The sequence below is a fragment of the Varanus komodoensis genome, unplaced genomic scaffold, assembly GCF_004798865.1.
Source record: "Varanus komodoensis strain SLA01 unplaced genomic scaffold, ASM479886v1 scaffold17, whole genome shotgun sequence".
In the NCBI taxonomy this organism is placed as follows: Eukaryota; Metazoa; Chordata; class Lepidosauria; order Squamata; family Varanidae; genus Varanus; species Varanus komodoensis.
The window spans coordinates 24,311,089-24,330,775 of record NW_025335505.1 but is presented as its reverse complement, the minus strand read 5'-3'; the positions used below and the strand labels follow the sequence as shown (position 1 = coordinate 24,330,775).

Genomic DNA, 19,687 nt, shown 5'->3' with positions numbered 1-19,687 from the left:
AACCCTCTAAAATATCCTATCTATGACAGCTCTGCTGAACACTTGTTAAGTTCCAGGCTGTGGCTTCCTTTATGCAGTCAATCCATCTTATATTTGGTCTTCCTTTTCTTCTTCTGCCTTCAACTTTCACCAGGATGATTGTCTTCTCCAGAGAGTCTTGCATTCTCACGACGTGCCCAAAATATGACAGTTTCAGTTTTGTCATTACTACACAGGGGAAAAAGAGAGTCCCATTACTTCCACAATCCTTCTGGACAACCATGCTCCCTGGGGCGTGCTGGTAATTGTAGGAATGTTTTTCCTGTCTAGAGAAGCAGAGCATTTTCCCCTGCGTTGTTCAGAGGTAAGCACTTCTGCAGGTCCTATGAGGTGTTGAAGGTATTCGGATGGAATTCTTTTCGAGGTATTGCTCTTTGCAAGTTCTTGTAGGAGGGATTCTTTGTGTCCAGTAGGTGGCAGACATGGCGCCTTTTTCGGCGCGGTTTCGGCAATAGCTTCCCGGAGGAGGAAGCGGCGGCAAAAGGGGCGCATGCGTGATCTGTGCCGGAAAAAGTGAGCCGCTGGGCAGCTGGGAGGAACCGCCGCTCGACCTTTTGTTGTGGCGATGAAGCAACGAAGGGGGACCCTGGAGCTTTGACCTCCAGCGGAGGTGAAGCCACGATGGTCAGGGGCCAGGCTGCAGCCCTCGTGGTGGGCAGTGGGAGGCAGGGGAGCCTCCTCGTTCAGCGGGGACCAGGCGCCAGGCGCCACTCCTCAGGCGCCTCATGCGACGCCCTCGTCCGCTTCCCGCGTCCCCTCCGCCGTTGCCTTGGAGACTGGAAGCGGGCGGGATTCCTCGTGCCGGGGACGCGCGGCGGCGCGCACCGAGCACCGCCGGCGGCCCTCGAGCGGCAGGACGGCGTGAGCTGGGCGGCGGCGCGCGGCTCCTCCTGCATCAGCAGCGGTTGCTCGCTTGGGGTGGGGGCCCGTTTCCTCAGCCTGAACGTGGGTCGTTGCCGGGCCGTCGAGGAGCGAGGTGAGAGACGGGTGCTAGGCAAACGGGGAGGAGGCTTCTCCCGGAGGGCTTAGTGTGTGAGAGTGCGGGCGCGTGCGTGTGTGAGAGAGGTGCAACATGTTTTAAAAGGAATAGTTTTGTGTCCAGCTAGACACGCAGCCCTAGCTTTTGGACACCTGGTGGACGTGAATGGACGTATCACATTTAATCAGTGAGCACAACACAAATGCAGATTGCATGTCACTGAGGCACAATGTGGAGGTATGACATTTGAGTGAAACTGGAGATAAATAGCAGAACAGTAGCAGAACTTTACACGATCATTTTTCGGATTTTTCAAGCCACCATTTTATTCTGAAAAACTAATTCAAAACATCGCTTTCCCTGTGCTCTGTGATGTCTGGTTTTCTGTATCCAGTAAAATTACTACAGCAGGACACTGATTATAAGCAGCAGTTTGTATGCCATTAAGTCAAAGAAACATTCTTGCATTCATAGATTCTTCAGTCAAGGACATACAGAAAAGATACCTTATTTGACAGCAGTTCGAAATTATTCTCTCATAGAGTATGGACACAACCAGGACTGAAGCAAATGTTTTTGTAGTAAACTAAAAGTGCCAAGAACAAGCTTCTGTAGCTTATTATAATGTTTTGTGCTTCAGTCTGCAATGTTTATTTCTGGTATTTCTTTATTTACATTTATTATCTTTACTTAGTCTATTTACATTTCCATCAACTTGAAGAGAGAAAAAAACAGCTGTTGCCAGGTGCTATGCAACTTAATTTCTAGCACACTGGTTATTTGTAGCCTCTTACTGTGCATGACTGCTCTCTGTAATATATAGATAAACCATGGGGCTGAAAATTAGTAAACTGAACATCACAGTTGTTGGCACTAAGCCATACTTGTACTGATTGTTGTTGCAATATTGCCAGGGAACGTGTTGCCTACTAGTAGTAGGTGCTTTCAATGCACGCAAATACATAGGTCAATCAGGTGATATACTCCATCTGCTCAAAGGTGCTTCATATTTTTCATCTTAAGATGCTTGTATCGTTGTTGCCACAGTCTTGCAGCTTCATTTGCTTCTGGTGGAGTTCTGTGTGCGATGGATTCCAGATAATCAGTTTTTCATGCTTTTGCTTGCTTTCAGCCTGACTTCCATTGGCCAGTGGAACAGTCCTAGTTTTAGAAAATTGTAGAAGTTTCTGTTTCATGTTTTACAGGTAACACTGCAGATGTAAGGCCTTGGCTTATTAAGAAAATGGTCCATCTCATGACCTTTATATCAAACATAATGATGTGCCTGAAGTTTCAAGAACAAGATTACTGAAATAATTTAATTTTGTCTAGTTGCTCATTCTCTGTTTGTGTGATAGTGTTAGCACATGCAGTAATGGTTATCTGAAATTGGGGATTGGGATTGATTTTGGTAGATTTTGAGCAGATCAACTCCTTACATTAAATAGCTACAGATTGTGCTCCAACCTGTTACTGGAGAGCATAAGAAATTGAGCAAATGGTGTTTTTTTCTGAAAGGTGCCTAGAAAAATATGAAGTGGTACTACTAATTTGGGTTTGATAGCCTAGGTGCTTCAGAGGTATTAGCAATGCAGATCAGTAAGGTTACTTCCTGCTTAATTGTTAATTGAGTAGTATCCTGCAGCTCATTTTTTTCCTCCACCATGTCCATATTCAAATTTGAATGCTTCATAGTGTCAGTGTTGTCCTTTAGGTGCAGCATGCACATGTCATCTTACAAACTATGGTTCCTTGGTAGATTCTCAGGAGAAAAGCAGTTTTTATCCAAGAGAGCCATAGCAGTCAGAAGAGAAAATACCTCTTTCATCTATAGGGGCAGTTTGGTGGCAGAATATGCCTTGCAGAACTATGAGCTCCTCTTTTCAGCCACTAGGGCACTGCTTATGGGACAGGAGACTTAACATGCATGCTGGTCGAGTAGCAGCAGAACATGCCTAAAATTCTTTTATGGCAGTGGTTCTCTTGGCTGGATGTGTCTCTGATGGTCAGCTGTTTTGACCACTGAGTGATTATCTGATCTGTGAAAAGCAAGCCAGAAAAAAATCTATTCTGCCTCACTGCACTGTTGCTTTTTTTCTTTTTTAGTTAAAGTTATTTTCCTATGATATGGAAAGGGAATTCTGAATATGTTCCAAGAGGGCATGCCTTAATTCCTAACAAAAGTGTTACCTCGTAAGTTTAAAGCTGCCTGAACACATACCATCTGCCCTGGAAACCCTGCCTTTTATTTGAACTAATTTATAGATATGAATCTATTTACTTAAGCTGGGGAAGGCTTACTCATGCAATATGTTTAGAGGGTCCACTAGGATTTTATCATTTGGCTTTGAGTTTTGCTTTCTAACTATATTGTTGGGAGGGAGAAGAATATATGCAGAAAGGTATAGCCTTGCTTTTTTACTTCAAAACATAAACATGAAATACCAGATTTTCTTTTTACTTCTGTCTATTCCTAAAACAATCCTTTGGTGATCTTAGTATGCAGTGTTTTTGTTTTTATTGTGTACTGTGCAGTTTTAATATATTTAAGTTACTACAAAACAAAAATGAAAAATACTTTCATATGTATATGTATGCTAGAACTGTATTTTAATCATCCAAACACGAGATCGATTGAATCCATAAAGGAAGCCACAACTTTGAAACTGAAGAGCTGAGCAAGGGCTATCAAGGACAGGAGATTTTGGAGGGCTTTCATTCATGGAAGTCACCATAAGTAGGAGATGACTTGATGGCACATAACAATGCAACAACATTTTAACTACAACAGGACTACCATATCCACAGGGGATAGGTTTTGAACTGCCCAGCAGATGCCTGAAACCACAGATAGTAGCAAGCACTACATTTGCAGAGGTTGTAAATGTAGGGGGGGCCAGGACCCCTGCAAAAGTGCAAAAAACACTTATATTCCTGCTGATTTTAAGTATCTGTTGAAACTGTCTTATTATGTGTGTTTTCATCCCCAGATTGCAGTATATCTGAAATGAAGATAGTCTTTTGTACACGTTCCTTATTGCTGTGAGCTTGCTATGCTCTTAGGATAAATGGAATGAGGATTGTGAAAATTCCATATAGAAAGCATTCTATTAATAACAGTGTCAAACACACACATTCTATTATAAATGTTTATACTTCTGTCTAATGTTGTGGGGGGAAACAACAAAATTATTATTTTAGTCATGGTGGAAATCTGCCCCTTTATGGCAAAAGGGGAAATGATAGTGCTACAGTATACAGATACATTGTAATCCAAGGTTGGAGGAATTTGTGAATTACACATGATACATTCCTTTATGTTGACACTTATTTCTTTGCTTTCCTTCTTTAGATGTAAATATTTGTGCATCACATCTACAATTTGAGAAAACCAAGAGTAGTTTTTCTCTGTCGGGATGTAGGAAGCTTTATTTTGATACCCATGCCTTTGTGTGCCTCCTGGAAGAAAATGGTAAATTTTCTGCTTTCTATGTTGTTATGCAATGGCAAAACCAGAGGTCACTCTTTTGTCCATGTTTATATATTTTAATTGATTTTGTTGAATTTTCTCATGCATCTTGCAAAAAAAGGAAAGTATACTGCTGAACCTAGTTTGTTTATTCAGGTGGCATTTAGAAATCCCTTACTAATAGGGAAAAAACCAGAAAACTTGACTTTTATAGTAAATACCCATAGGTGTGCTGGGTATGTTTTTAATTTTGTAATGTTTTATTAATTTTGTATTTTATTATACTTTTGCCATTTGAATATTTTGTAAACCACCTTGGTTGGTTTCAGAAGGCCGTACAAAAATACAGTAAATAGACAAATATCTTTGAGCTAGAGCTCTTCCTCTGCCCTTCAGCTGCTACCTACATATGACAATGATAATTAAAATTTCTTAATTTTTACAGGATTTACTACTCAGCAATCTGAGATTGTTGTGTCTGCTTTAATGGGCATCATGAAAAACAACATGGATATTATATATAAGGACATGGTCACAAAAGTACAACAGGTTAGAGACATAGTTTTTTTTCATAGCCAACATTTAGCCAAATTAATTAATGGATTGGGTCCAGACATAAGCATACTTAGAAAAGATCAATTGAAATAAATGGGACTTAAATAGCTAAGTCCCACTGAATTCAATAGGTCTGCTCTGATTATGAATCCTACGGAATCTCCTCATTTGCACACAATAACAAAAACTTCTAGGTTAATTAGCCCATGTTTTGCTGTGGTGCATGTTGCCGCCATTTTCAATATGCAACCTCCATATTGAATTTAGTGTCTGAAACAAGAGACCATGGGTTAATTGTAGGTTAAGCAACCCAAAACCAATCCAACAACTAATTATAGGTTAACTTTGGATTGTTTAACGAACAATTGCAAAGAAAGTGGTTGTTTTGAGGAATAAGATACCTTTTCATACCACAAATTTCCACTTTTAGCATCTTGGAATCTGGCTGATGAAAGATAAATTTATGCATAACTTAAATGACTTGCTTGAACCATGATCTAGTCCAGTGTGTGGTGCAGTATAGCCTAGGCCACATACCCTACCTGGATTCTGGGAGTTGCAGTTCAAGCTATCTGGAGGGCACCAGGTTGGGGAAGGCTTATTAGGATGATTTGTTGTTGTTGTTAGTCACGAAGTCATGTCCAACCCATTGCAACCCCATGGACAACATTCCTCCAGGCCTTCCTGTCTTCCACCATCCCCCAGAGTCCACTTAAGCTCAAACCAACTGCTTCAGTGACTCCATCCAGCCACCTCATTCTCTGTCATCCCCCTCCTCCATCTATTGTTCCCAGCATTAGACGCTTCTCCAGGGAGTCCTTCTCATTAGGTGGCCAAAGTATTTGAGTTTCATCTTCAGTATCTGGCCTTCTAAGGAGCAGTCAGGGTTGATCTCCTCTAGGACTGACCAGTTGATCGCCTTGCAGTCCAAGGGACTTGCTGGAGTCTCCTCCAGCACCACAATTCAAAGGCCTCAATCCTTTGGCGCTCAGCCTTCCTTATGGTCCAGCTTTCACAGCCATGCATTGCAACTGGGAAAACCATAGTCTTGACTATACACACTTTTGTTGGCAGGGTGATGTCTTTGCTTTTTAGTATGCTGTCTAGTATTAGGATGATACTGTGCAGTAAAATTTTGAGATTTTGAGTCTTGAGATTTTCTGTGAAAATAATAGATGGTATAGAAAAAATTTAAATAAATAAAATGTGTACCTTGTCCACCCATCTTCTCATCTGATCCTCCCTTTAAGCACCATACAACCTGGGCAGGATGTGGGGGGAAGGGGTTCTTTTTGCGCTGAGATGGACTCTTCTGTACTTTGGATAAAGCCTATAGTCAGTCACCAGTTCACAAAGAATTACTGCTGTATTGAATACTATTAGTACTACTAGGCTGACACACACTTCTTTCTTTTCAAAGGAAATTGCGCTTCAGCAGATAATGTCTCATATTGGTGTTGTGAAAAAAGATATGATTATTTTGGAGAAGAGTGAATTTTCAGCCCTCCGAGCAGAAAATGAGGTAAATGTAATTCTAAAAATTCCAGACCTGTTTATGCAACATACATTGGTTATAAATCTGTTGCTTACTGTGATGGCCGGAAATTATGCTGTGAATCTCAGCCCCTATCTGGAAATACAGAAAAAGGTACAGTTGTTGCTAAAGTTTGTTAATTCATTGTTGTTTTAACGTCACTTATCAAGTTATGTTTTTGGTCTCTTTAAAAGAACTATATAAAAGTAACCATAGAAATTAGTATGTGAAGATGACTTTTGCATTTAACAGGAAAAGCACTTTGCAATGTAGAAAAAACTGAAATACACTTAAGTCCTTTTGATTTAAGTTACATTTTGGTATTCAGCACAAATATGGTATACCATTTAACTAATTTACTAATATTCTATCTGTTGTGCATTTGCTGTTTAGTTTTGAGGAATCAAAGCTTATGCACTGATTTTCTTGTGAAGGAAAGGTTTCTTGCTTTTGTCATTATATATAAAAAATTTAAAAATTGCCTGCCTGTTTACCAAAAGCTGAAGCTTATCAGGGTGCAATCATATACATGTTTGGGCAGAAAAAAGTCTTACAATTCCCGAATGTGTATAGGGTCATTCCCTTAATTGGTTTTAACTCAGTCATGTCACCTAGGCTGTATGTGTAACATAATTTAATTGGATTGTTCATTGACATTGGAAGCACTAGTTTTGGAAATCTGAAGTCCCTACTTGCATACTTCTTTTGTAACATCAGTTGATTGTAGCTTTGGCATATGTATCACTACCTTTATATCCTGCATTAATGTAATTTTCATGTCTATTCTTTTTTTAATGCAAAGAAAATAAAAGTTGAACTTCAGCAACTAAAAAAGCAAGTGATGGTAAGATACTTCATACCTAAACAATATAACTCCACTGCACATAACATTTTAGTTAAACATGTTACACGCCAGGGCTTTCTATAAGAAGATGTGTTCAGGCTGCAATCCTTTGCTTAGGAGAAAGCACTGTGGGACTCAGTAGGTCTTAATTCTGAGTGCAGATGTATAAGACTACCAGTATTGTATGAGAATAAGCAAATCAATAGCATTGTTAAAGGTGATGTGCCAACTGTTTGTTTACTGGTCCATTAAGGAGTATTCCATATTGTACAACCTGACAGTAGGGTTTTTGCTCCTGCCTTCATACAGCATCAGTCTGGAAGAGTGAGCCACATGAAATACCACTTAATTCTTGTCAAATCAAATGCCTACTTAAGTTATGAAACATTTCTGCACATTATATTAAAGTTGCAGATGTGCAGCAATTGTGTCTTGGAAGTTCAGTGTAATTGCTGGGATAATCCCTTGAGCCTCGGGCTCAGGAGGTGGGCTAAGACTTGTGCTCACTAAAGTGAAGATGATCTCCTTCTTGTAGTACAGAAGCTGTGGACATCTAAGAACCATTCATCTCACAGAATATAAAGTTGTTTGTTACCAGCAAAAAATAATAATAATAATTAACCAAAAGGAAATCACTGCCAGCATGATCTTGGCAAATTAACCAAAAGGAAACCTTTTCCGTCCAAAAAGCAAGAAATACTAGGTTAGCCATTAAGATGAACCCAGCTGAAATGGCTCCAGAAAGAAGGTGCTAAATATACCTTTCTAAATCACTACGTGATTTGTGTTCAGTTTCATGCTTGTTCCTAAAACGTTCCTTTCTATACACACAAGAAGAAACATCTTGAATCATGGAGGTCGAGCACTAGAAGCTGGGACTTCAGGAGGGCCAACTTTGGCCAACTGAAGGCCAGAATGGGGGAAGTCTCCTAGGATAGGTTACTGGAAGGCAAGGGAGTTGAGGAGGGGTGGTTGGCACTCAAAAAGGAGGTTCTGGAGGCACAAGCCTTGACAATACCTCTAGTTAGTAAGGCGGGGAGGTGAAGGAGAGTGCCACCATGGATGCAAAAGGAGGTGGTAAGAAGGATTAGAGCAAGAGGAACCTCTGTAGGAAATGGGCACTGGGGTAAATAGACAAAAGGGTACACTGGGAGGAGGAGGCCTGTTGCAGAAGGATTCTTCACAAGGCTATGGCTGATTACGAGCTGAGACTTGCAAAGAATAACAAGAGCAACAAAAAGGGCTTCTATTAGCATGGAAATAACTAGAGGAAGGGGAGACAGGTAGTGGGACTGCTTAATAAGGGGGGAAGGGGATCCAGTGACTGATGTGAGGGAACAGGCACAGATGCTAAGTAACTATTTTGCCTCTGTGTTCTCCCCAAAGCAGGACAGGGGAGATCCACATGGGAGATTAGATGAGGCAGGGAACTTAGGGGTAAAGATTAGAGTCAACCCCCCCCCCCCCCCAGAAGTTAAGGAGCTCCTCAGGGCACATGATGTTACAAAGGCACCTGGCTCTGACAGGTTACACCCGAGAGTACTTTGAGAGTTGGGAGGGGTTCTCTCACACCCGCTGGTTTCCATTTTTGAGGCCTTGTAGAGAATGGGTGAAGTTCCAGAGGACTGGAGGGTGGCGTCAGTGGTCTCAATTTTCAAATAGGGTAGTAGAAGGGACATGGGGAATTGCAGACCAGTTAGCCTTATGTCCATTGTAGGAAAAACAATGGAAAGCTCATAATAGCAAGAGATCTAGTGATGCTAGATAGGGAAGGGAGGCTGGTGGCCACACAACACGGCTTCCGCAAAAATAGGTCCTGCCAGACAAACCTTGTGGAATTCTATGACAAGGTTTCAAGATGACTAGATGGAAGGGACGCAGTGGATGTGGGTTACCTGGATTTCAGCAAGGCCTTTGACAAAGTGCCCCATGATATCCTGCTTGAGAAATTGAGGAGTTTTGAGATAGACCAATGCCCTGTCCAATAACTGACTGAAAGCAGAGGGTAACCATTAGAGGGGAATCATCAGGATGGCAGCCAGTGACAAGCGGGGTCCCCCAGGGCTCTGTCCTGGGGCCGATCCTGTTTAATCTTTTCATCAACGACATGGAAGAAGGGATGAACAGTTTGCTGATCAAATTCGCAGACAACACTAAAACAGGGGCAGTGGCCACAACTGAGGAGCAGATACTCCAGATATAAAAGTATCTGGACAGACTGTGGAAGTGGCAGGAGACAACAGGATGGCATTCAATGTGGATAAGTGCAAGGTCTTGTACTTGGGGCATGGGAATGGGTGTCATAAGTACAGGTTAGGGGAGAAGTGGCTGGAGAGCAGCACTTGTGAAAGGGATCTTGGGATACTGGTTGACTGCAGGCTAAACATGAGTCAGCAGTGTGATGTGGTAGTCAAGAGGGCGAACGCCACCCTTGGTTGCATAGCCAGAAGCGTGGCTTCTAGATCAAGAGAGGTATTACTACCACTCTATACGAATCTGGTGTGTCCGCAACTGGAGTATTGTGTTCAGTTCTGGGAAGTGGGGGTGGGCCGGGAATGGCAACAGCCATGTTGGCAAGGCTGGCAATGTGGCAAAATGAGTCAGCCAGACATTTGGGTGCACATGCTGAGAAGGAACACAGAGCAGCAACTGTGTGGGCAGCCATGCATGGCGCTCCTGTCTGGTTGCTGCCCTGTGTTGGAGTGGCGCACAGACACATGCAGGTCTTCACCACCAGTGTGAGCCTGCATCCTAGGGCAACCTTAGGAAAGTATGCCTGGTGGGGCATGCTCCTTCCATCCCTGGCCCGGTTGCTCATGCTACTGGCTTCTGTGGGCTTGAATACCAGGGGTCGGTAGCCTTTGCAGCTTGTACAAATCTGACACACACAGGGCAGCTCGGTGCATTTGTACAGAATTTGTGCAGTGAGGGAAAGGTATGGGTGGCCGTGTGTGCTTGTGCATGGAGTGTGGCGGCAGTGGAGGCTGCTGTGCTGCTGTTCCTGCAGTGCGACTGCTACATAACTTCATTAAACCACTGAGTAAATCATTGATGGGTGTTTCTAAAAGTCAGTGGAGATAGTGTCATAGCTGCAATAAATGCATTTATTTATTTATTATTTTATTTAGAAGGCTTCTATGCCGCCCCATTCGCCGAAGCCTCGGGGCGGCTCACAATAATAAATAAGCACAGTATAAAACAATATAATATAATATGAGTCGACCTGGCCCGAAAAATAAAATAAATGTATGTCAAACTCCTTGGAAGTAATGGCAGCTAATTTCTAAAGTCGTGCAAATTCATCAGTAGTTTTACAGCTGTACTTTGACTTGCTGTACAGATTCAAAGTAGGTTGTAAAATTGTGTAAACTATCTCTTTGACTGAGTTCACATGTAATGACAACACATTGTATGGGAGTAAGCAATTACTCTGCCTCCCACCTGCTCACTATACTTGCTTGTATGTGGTTTAGAAAACAACCCAAGAACAGCCCATTCCTGTTCCATTGTTTGACATGATGTGGAAATCTGTGTCTTTGGATTGGTGTATTGGGGGGGGGGGGCAACCCAGATTTCTAATCCATGGTTTGTTGCTATTTAAAATCCTGGCTTGTTTCCTCCTCTGTAATCTAGAATCTCCAGTTCACATTCCACAGGGCATTCTTGAATTATTTGCTATATTGGATGTAATGAAAGAAGACGAGGTGGATGGGAGGCAGCTTGCTCACTCTCCCAGGGCCTTGATAAATCAAAGAAAAGTTCCAAACTGTAACTTGCTTGTGAAAAGATCAAAGAATTTGAATGGAAGATGCAGGTATTGTGTTTAGCATTATGCATTTTTTCCCTAGGATGAGACTTCCAAATTGCGTACAGACAGCAAACTAGATTTCAATCTAGAAAAGAGCAGAGTAAAAGAATTGGTATGTATGTATTTCTTTTCTATAAAGATTATTCAGAAACATTGCTGCACTGTATAGCTTAGACTGGGGTGGTCCAACTGATGGTCCACAGGCTGCATGCAGCCCCTGAGGCCTTGTTCTGTGGCCCTCTTGCTACTTGGAGACCCCCCGTTGCTCTCCCAGTTCAGATCCCAGCAATGGCACAGGCATGATTTAGGCAAGCTCTCCTGAAGCTCAGGAAGAGAGCCGGTCAGGCTGGTAGTCTCAGGAGAGCTCACCCCAGCATGCCCCATGCCACTTTAACTGATGAGCAGAAAGGCTCAGCACACCAATTCCAGGAAGGAAGGAGGAGCCAGGGGGGCACATGGGAGGGTTTCTGGGTGAGAGAAACAGGGAATAAAGGTATGGGCCACCCCAGAGGACAGTCATTATGTTTGCGCTGTGGTTGGAGAAGGAGCATTCTTTTTCATTAAATTAGCCCTAAAATCAAATTAAGCAGCTGCCCCTGCTGCAGATAACAATAAATAAATATTTATTTTTATACAGAATTAACTATGGCAAGCACTTTAATTTACAGTATGGAAATGTAATTTATTGTGTGGCCCCTGGTTTCCATGTCAAAGTCCTCACATGGCCTTCAAGGTATGAAAAGTCGGACCACCCTGGTTTGGACAAATATGTTACTTGTAGACAGTGAAGCAGCTTTTCCAAGGTTCTTGTAAGCCATCTGTGGAAATGATTTTAATATAGGGTGACAGATACATGACTGTAAAATGTAAAATGTTCATGTCTCATTATAAAATAATATATGTTAGGATTATTACCTCCCCATTTTGGACCTTTCTGAGTACTTGATGGAGATAAAAACTTTATCAAAGTTACACTTATGTATAAGTAAACTTGTCCTCAGGCATCCTACAAAAACCATAGAGCAAGCATAGGCCAAAAATAAACTGGAAGATATAATGACCTTCCTAGTTCATGTAGGTTTATAAATATTTAGTTTGTATCTTAACTGATGGCATTTTTGGCAGTAACCAACTGGTATTGTTGGCATGGTCATCACAAAGAAGAAGGGTCTTAAAGTTAGACCCTTTTGCGGCAATACTGAAAGAGGTTAAAGAACACGCATAAACACAGTATTAATACAGTGATACTGGAAGTGTTAAAAAGAAAACATGAAGACTGCAAACAAAAGATTTCTTTTTAAGCAGTAGCTCTTTTTTAAAGCATTGCTCTTATTTTTCAGTATGCGCTTAATGAGAGAAAACTGTTGAAAATGAAAACAGAAATAGTGGAACTGGTAAGAACATAAGCTTAACTGTTGTGTTGGATTACCTCCTTGAGGGGGAGCAGTGAAGGACACTTTTAAGGAAAGTTTTGTCTTGCTTTTTTTTCCTCAAAGAGAGCATATGCAGGCCCTTCTCAGCCTTAAAGAAGGGTAAAGAAACCTGGCTTATCCGTGTGATAGTCCTGCAGCAGTTTAAACTAACTGATATCTAAACCTAGTCTCTCCTTCTTCAGCTCTTACTGCTATCCCTCTTTCTTTCTTCTTGCAAAGAACACTGACTGTGCTTTCTTTCCCTTTCCAAAGGTGGTTCACCACTAAGCCATGAGATACAAAATCTCTCAAGCTTCTTCCCCTTCTTTTGTTGTACCCAAACAGTGGACAGTTGCCCTACAAAGACCTTCACCAAAGACTCGGAATTTCCCCCATCTCATTGCTCTGCTCACATCATCAGTTAAGGCAGCCACTGCTGTAGACCTCGTTCCTGCCATCTGGCATTTAAATGATAGCAGAAGTGTGTCAGCCACCACCACAAGCTGACCCTGCTCCTGCTGTACTCACTTCCAGCCAGCTTGGTTACAACATGGGGTTCAAGTGGGTGCTCAGTGCACCCAAACCTCCACAGAATGATCATGGTGATACTCTCTGCCATATGTGTGCAAGCTTACATACACACCATCATTAATATGTATAGCATTTCAATATCTGCAGTTTGAAGGAGACATAGATCTCTGAATATGTAAAATGACATTATTCCTTATTCCGCATTAAACAACTATGAAAACAAGAAGCAAGGGCAAATGTCTTGGCAATAAAATATTCATTATTAATATTTGGGTGCTACTATATCAGGCCAAACTAAAGGGCACAACATAATGTGAATAATCTGTAAAGCATGATTATATGAGAATTGGATGAATTCAAATCAGGAATGTTACAAAACTGTTAGTAAGATTTTGTGTGAGCCTTAAAAATAATATATATTCTAACATTTCTGAGCTGAACTTAAGGAAAAAAACTGTTGAAATGTTGCACATGCTGAAAAGGCTATTTTAACTTCCTAGGTAGATATGTATCCACAACATTGAATGAAATCCTGACAGATCTTTGAGGGTTGGTGAAGGGTTTAAATAACATTTGAAATTAACTTGATTCATCCTACGAACACTCTGAAATCTGCAAAAGATCCCCCACCCCAGAAATAGTACTCCTCCTTTGAGGTTTACTTGGAGAGAAGCAAATACTGCCTTGCTGGCTCAGTGTTAATGTTATAGGCTCAATATGTTTACACTTCTAACTTATTTCCTTTTGAGGATTAAAATGGTAGAACACCATTTGTAATTCTGTAGTTGTTTTTTGCTGATTGAGCACTTGGGGCATATTTGGAGGCAGTTAAATTGCAAATGGTTTGTTTTAATTCTACTGTGTATCTCTTGATGCTTCTTTAGCTTGTTAACATAAATCTGTTTTTAGCATGTGGGAAGATTGTTTGGATATGTAAGAAAATACGTTGTATTGTAGTTGTTTCTGGTATTCGGTTCTGCAAATAGGAAATATCTATTACTTATTTTTTTAATCCAATAAAAACACATGGAGATTCAATTCTACATATTGTTACTTGGAAGTATATTCCATTTTATTTCGACAGAAATTACTTCCAAGAAAAAAAAAAGTACTATTTTTACTTTTTGGAAAAAAAATGAGATGACATTCACATACATTCATATTTAAAGCACATGCCTCTGGGTTGTTCCTTCAGTGATTGTTGGTCCCCAAACTTGAAGCCTTACAAGTAATCTTAAACAGAGTGGGAGAAGCACTAGCGGTGATCTCTGCCTCCCTGTTTCTGTGCCCAGAATTTTTGTAGACTTTCTTTACTCATTTCCATGGGACTTTCCAGAGGAGGAGGGAGTAAAGAGGTTTCAGGATAGCTCATAGCCTAACTTCCTCATTCTTTTCCCCTACCTGTCCACCAAAGCATGCCCTTTTCTTCTCTCTAAGATTGTTTTCCCAACATTGGAGGGCAGCTGCTGTGGTTCCTTTCATACTGGCTATAAGGAGGAGAGATGGGGACAGTTAGCTGTGCTAGAGTACTGTTAAGGGCATCTGGACACTCCTGTGGCCTGTCAGATGCTGTCTAGGGGCCATAGGATTAATTCTTCCACTTTTTAATGTTCTTTGCAGATTCTCTGAGAATAACCAATTAGATAGTGATAGGGAAGATATACAAGCTATAGAATAATCCTTAGAAAAGTGATGTTTTAATACCAAGATGGGGAGGAAAGAACCTGTAAATTTATATCTAACTGTAATAATGTTAGACATAAGGAATTAAGAGAGTATCACAGCAAATAGAGATTTCGACCTTGTAGTAATAGCATGGGCAGAATTTGTGTTATATGAAACTTTACAGTTCGCTGTTTAAAGATATGGACCTAATTTTTAAAAGGTAACATTTAAACAATATGGAAGTACTGGTTATCCTTTTTTTTAAGCATGCCCAACAAGATCGAGCTTTAACACAGACAGACAGGAAAATTGACACCGAAGTTGCAGGTCTAAAAACAATGCTTGAATCGCACAAACTTGACAACATTAAATATTTAGCAGGTAGGTAGTTCTGTCTTGGTGTATGTGCTTGGTCAACTGTCTTACTTGTCTGCTATCATGTATATGTGTTTAATATTCTTTACATCAAAAGTTATGTCTTCTGCATGCCTGCTAAGAGTTACTAATCATGTGGTTAATTTAGAATATGGAAAACTCTGCTAAATTATATAGTACTGGCAAGTGTTGCATTTTATAGCAAAAATCTAGTTAGCATGTTTTCAAGGAAGAACATATGAATGTATACTGTATATAAATGTAGCATGTTGTAAATTGTAAAACAATTTGAATAAGATAAACTGTGTTTTATACTAATCATAGTAACTGCTCTTTCAGCAATAGTATTATATCCTGTCATTATTTTTCTTCCCATCTTGTTTTCCTTCAAGTGGCTTTAAATTATCCTTGCATTCTGGAAATTTAGATTACAGGCTGTGATCCTGCAAGCATGGAAATTCCACTGGTTTTCATGATGGCTAACAAAGTACCATTGCAGACTGGATTCATGTTGAAACAATGTAATAGTTCTCTGTTTTCGTACTTATATTTTAATAAGGATTAAAATCGTGTATACTTTCTTCCCCACCCTTACTTTCTTCCAGGTTCAGTATTTACATGCCTTACAGTAGCCCTGGGATTTTACCGTTTATGGATATAACAAAGCATCTATTTTAAAAAGACATGTACTATCTTGCCTTAAAACTGCATTGTCACCTAGCTTAAATAATGTATTTAATTCAAATAATTGCTGCCATGTTATTTATTTGGTAAACTGCTGAATGTAAGCTGAAAACTAAAGAGTGTGCCTGAAAACTAATGTAAGTTCCAAAATATTGATAGAAACTTGACCTGAGTCAGAGGCAACATAAATTTACACAATTCTGTCCACCCATTGATACCTTTCCATATCTCTGGGCTATTGTAATATCAGAATTTGAGGTAATTGGTATTTACCAGATATACTAAATATAACTCTTAAGCCAGAGGAAAATCTAGGATGCTATATGCCAAATTCGAAGAACAGACTTAAACACTGAGGGGTGAAAAAAGCTTTGATTACCAATAACAGTGGATGGGATCCAATAGTCATTCTACAAATTGGTATACTGTTGGTAGAGAACTACAGAATCTCTCCATTGCTGAAGCACGTGCATGGTATTTTTGCACAGCTGGTTGTGCCAATGTAATTTTAGCTGAATTCTTTTGTGCATAGTTCAAAACTTACTTCCCAGTGGTGCTGTATTATTTACACTAGCCAGATGATGCAATTGAATACTGCCTGTTGTTTCTTCAGAGCTGGAAATTACTGAGTTAAATCATAACTTACTTGTTTCCTTTATGTTGATAAAACCTACTGTAAAGATTTGTTGTCACTGTATTTAAACAAATGGATTGCTTTCCTTGTATTTTACTGTTTTAAATTTCTCTCCAACTAATGATATTTTATAAGCAGATGTTTATCAAGATCCTGCTGATAAGGAAATGCCACATTAACAGTATACTAGAAACAGCATCCTGCTTCTTACCTTGATAAAATATGAAGAAAACAAAGCTCAGTGAGATGCATCAGCATTAAACACTCCTTTTCAGACAGACCTTGAAGATTTCTTGGTTGATAGAAGAGCGTGGTCTCTGCTAAATAACTGTGGAAAACAAGGTTTAAAAGTTAAAGAAGAGAAAAGAATTAGACTAACGGTACAATCCTGATAATGCCTTCTTAAAAGTAGATTGGTAGGGCTTGTTCCCAGGTAAATAGCATAGGATTGAAGCCTAAGCTAAATGTTTTTCACTCTCCCCAGGCTGACAATAAAATCAAAGTATAAGCCATGCTAAAATGCAACCCAGCAGTAGGCAAACATACTGGAGGGGAAAAACAGTTGTGTTAGTGGATGTTCCCTTTGTATAAAATTGTTTAACTGATTTACTGAAGCATATGTTTTGGGATGTCATGAGAAGGCAACAAATGGATTGGTACATCATTTATAAGTATTTTTTTTTAATCGTCAAGATGGGAAAAAGCAGTTCTGGGATTTTCTGCCTTAAGTGTCAGAATAGTTTGGGTACTCTGTACCTTGACTTGAAGTGGAGGGGGGAGCCCATTTGCCAGCAAAACGTCTTGGGCCCTGCTCCTAACTTAATATTCTCTCCTTTCTTCTCTTATATTGAGCTGTCTGGGATTGGTAAGAAGGCCATCATCTATCATCCCTGCTTCAGAGACCAAAACCCTTGCAGTCCAACTTTGTGTCTTTAAAATAGCCTCCAAATGGCATGCTTTTAATCTAAGTGGCTTTGTTTAATTTAATAGGCTCTTTTCACAACAAAGTTTGACTACAAACAGTGATGTGGTTGTTTGCCACTACTTGTACCATTTTAATTATTGTTCCCCAAAGTCCAAAGAGTTAACAAAATAGATGAGTGGGATTTGCATAATAATATGGAAAATGTTTGATGTTTCCACATACTAAGGTAGCTAACACTAAAGATTTTAAGCTTTACACACAGTGTGCTGTGTGTAAAACTTATTTTGAAAAATTATAACTCTTTTTAGGCAAGTCACTAGATTTTGGTTTCCATGTCACTATATTTGTATACATCATAAAAACTAGTGTCGAATAATTTTTTGTAAAGAACTACTTGCTGCCTCAAGATTTCTAAAATGTCAAAGTGGATATAGTTCAATTTTAGTTAATATGTATTTTTATATTTAATTTTAACTATAGCACAAATGTAAAATAACTATGATCCTGTATGTAGACTTACAATTATTTCACAATGATTTCAGTGGACTGTACTTTTAATAAGGTGCTAAGGATCACACCTTACGAGCAGATCCATCATAATTTTCTCCCCATCAATTTTCTTATCTGCCATTATTTGCACTGTGCAGTTGGCCTCCACTGCTTTTGCAGTGGTGATTTAATATCTCCAAGGCAATCCAAACCTAGCATTTCTGCTCATTTCAGGGCTTACTTAGTGCTAAATCTCTCTTGTGTAAGTGCCGGGTGCTGATTGCATAATACAGTTGGCAGAGCCATCACTTGGCTGTGGGGAATCGGCATAGCAGAAAAGAATCTGCAGGAGCATAGCACCCTGTTAGATTCTGCCCTACAGTCTCATCAGAGTTTGGATTTCAGTGGGACTTGCTTCTGTGTAAATGTGTTTAGGGCTGGGCTATCCTTTTTATGCTAGACTTTTCCTGAAGGATTTATATATGTTGTGAACCACTCAGAGAGCTTTGGCTGTTGGGCATTATAGAAATTAAATAAATGTGTTCAGTATTGAGACCATATGCAGGATTGAATTGGAGATGTCTACATAGCAGCTAGTTTGAAATTATATGCTACTTAAACTTGCATGCTACTTACCCTCCCCGCAACAAAAAGTCCCTCTTCTGTTCTGTGTTCTCTGGTTGGTTAATTTATGCTGCTATGTTCTCAGTGTGAATAAATATAGTTTGTCATTGCAATCATGTTTTCAGCTAACAAACCTGAATTATTGTTACTTTTTTCCCCAACACGGTGTAAAAGGCTTACGTGTTAAAGCCATCGGTTATAAAAACATTTTGAATAGATAAACCAAAGTGTTCCTGGGATTATACTACATGTGTAGACTGTGGACCTGGATTTACTGAATGCCAGAATATTTCTATGTGAAATTACCTCTTTATTCATAATTAAATGATTTAGGATAATGTGGTGTTTTGTCTTATTATTATGCATTGCTTTGATGAAGGTAAACAACTTTAGTTGTTTTGGACTAGAACTCCCATCAACCTCAGTCAGAATGGATAATGGTAAGGCATAATGGAAGATTCACTTCAGAATAACCTGAGGTAAGTAGAAATCTCCATACTTTAGTTGTAGAATGTAATTTTACATATAAGTACTATGTAACAGTGGCAAAATCTGTGTTTATTCCCATATAGGAACTTGTTCACTCTAGTTAAAATTATAGGATACAAAAGCTCACCCAGTTTAACAATTATGATAGAAGTTCTGACCAGTACATTTATATGCCACCTTTTAACCTAAATGAATCGGGCAGCTGCAAATTGTGTAACTCAGTACAAAGCTAGTAACTAATCTCAGAGGTATATCTGAGAGAATCTGATTTTAAAACAACCCTGCCACTGTTCCCCCTGTAGCAAGTCCAGTGAAAATAGTACCTTTCCAAAATGTGTAGATGAAATTGTGCTTCAGTGGTATTTCCCTGAGACCCAGGCCTTTTTTTTGTCATAGACTGCACCGGAACAGTGTTCCGGCACCTTTTTTTCAATGGATTTTACAAAGTGATTTTGGGTAGCAGGTCAGCAGCAAACATCATTAACATAGTGCCTGCAGGCTGCTATTGTGAGAGATAGCTGCTCCTGACGTACGCGTGTGTGTGTGTGTGGGGGGGGGGGGGGGGGGGGCCTTTTTTTTTTTTTTTTTTTACAAAACACTGCTGAGACCTTATGTACTTCAGACTGATCTC

General features: G+C 40.0%; 1 protein-coding gene across 1 annotated transcript; it reads left to right on the top strand.

Annotated features, from left to right (window-relative positions):
* The first annotated feature begins 578 nt into the window (after positions 1-578).
* On the top strand, positions 579-18,905 carry MCUR1 (mitochondrial calcium uniporter regulator 1). Its single transcript, XM_044426677.1, has 9 exons — positions 579-1,015; positions 4,371-4,490; positions 4,933-5,036; positions 6,463-6,564; positions 7,379-7,420; positions 11,269-11,340; positions 12,569-12,622; positions 15,103-15,217; positions 15,817-18,905. The coding sequence occupies exons 1-9, from the start codon at positions 661-663 to the stop codon at positions 15,870-15,872; spliced, it is 1,020 nt and encodes a 339-aa protein (XP_044282612.1). The 5' UTR covers positions 579-660; the 3' UTR covers positions 15,873-18,905.
* The last annotated feature ends 782 nt before the right edge of the window (positions 18,906-19,687 follow it).

What these genes read in the sequence shown, in the direction of transcription:
- MCUR1 (XM_044426677.1), top strand. Translation starts at nt 661, where the DNA reads ATGGTCAGGGGCCAGGCTGCAGCCCTCGTGGTGGGCAGTGGGAGGCAG. An exon ending in AACTAAAAAAGCAAGTGATG is followed by an intron (nt 7,421 to 11,268) that starts GTAAGATACTTC and finishes TTTTTTCCCTAG; the next exon opens with GATGAGACTTCCAAATTGCG. An exon ending in CAACATTAAATATTTAGCAG is followed by an intron (nt 15,218 to 15,816) that starts GTAGGTAGTTCT and finishes ACTTTCTTCCAG; the next exon opens with GTTCAGTATTTACATGCCTT.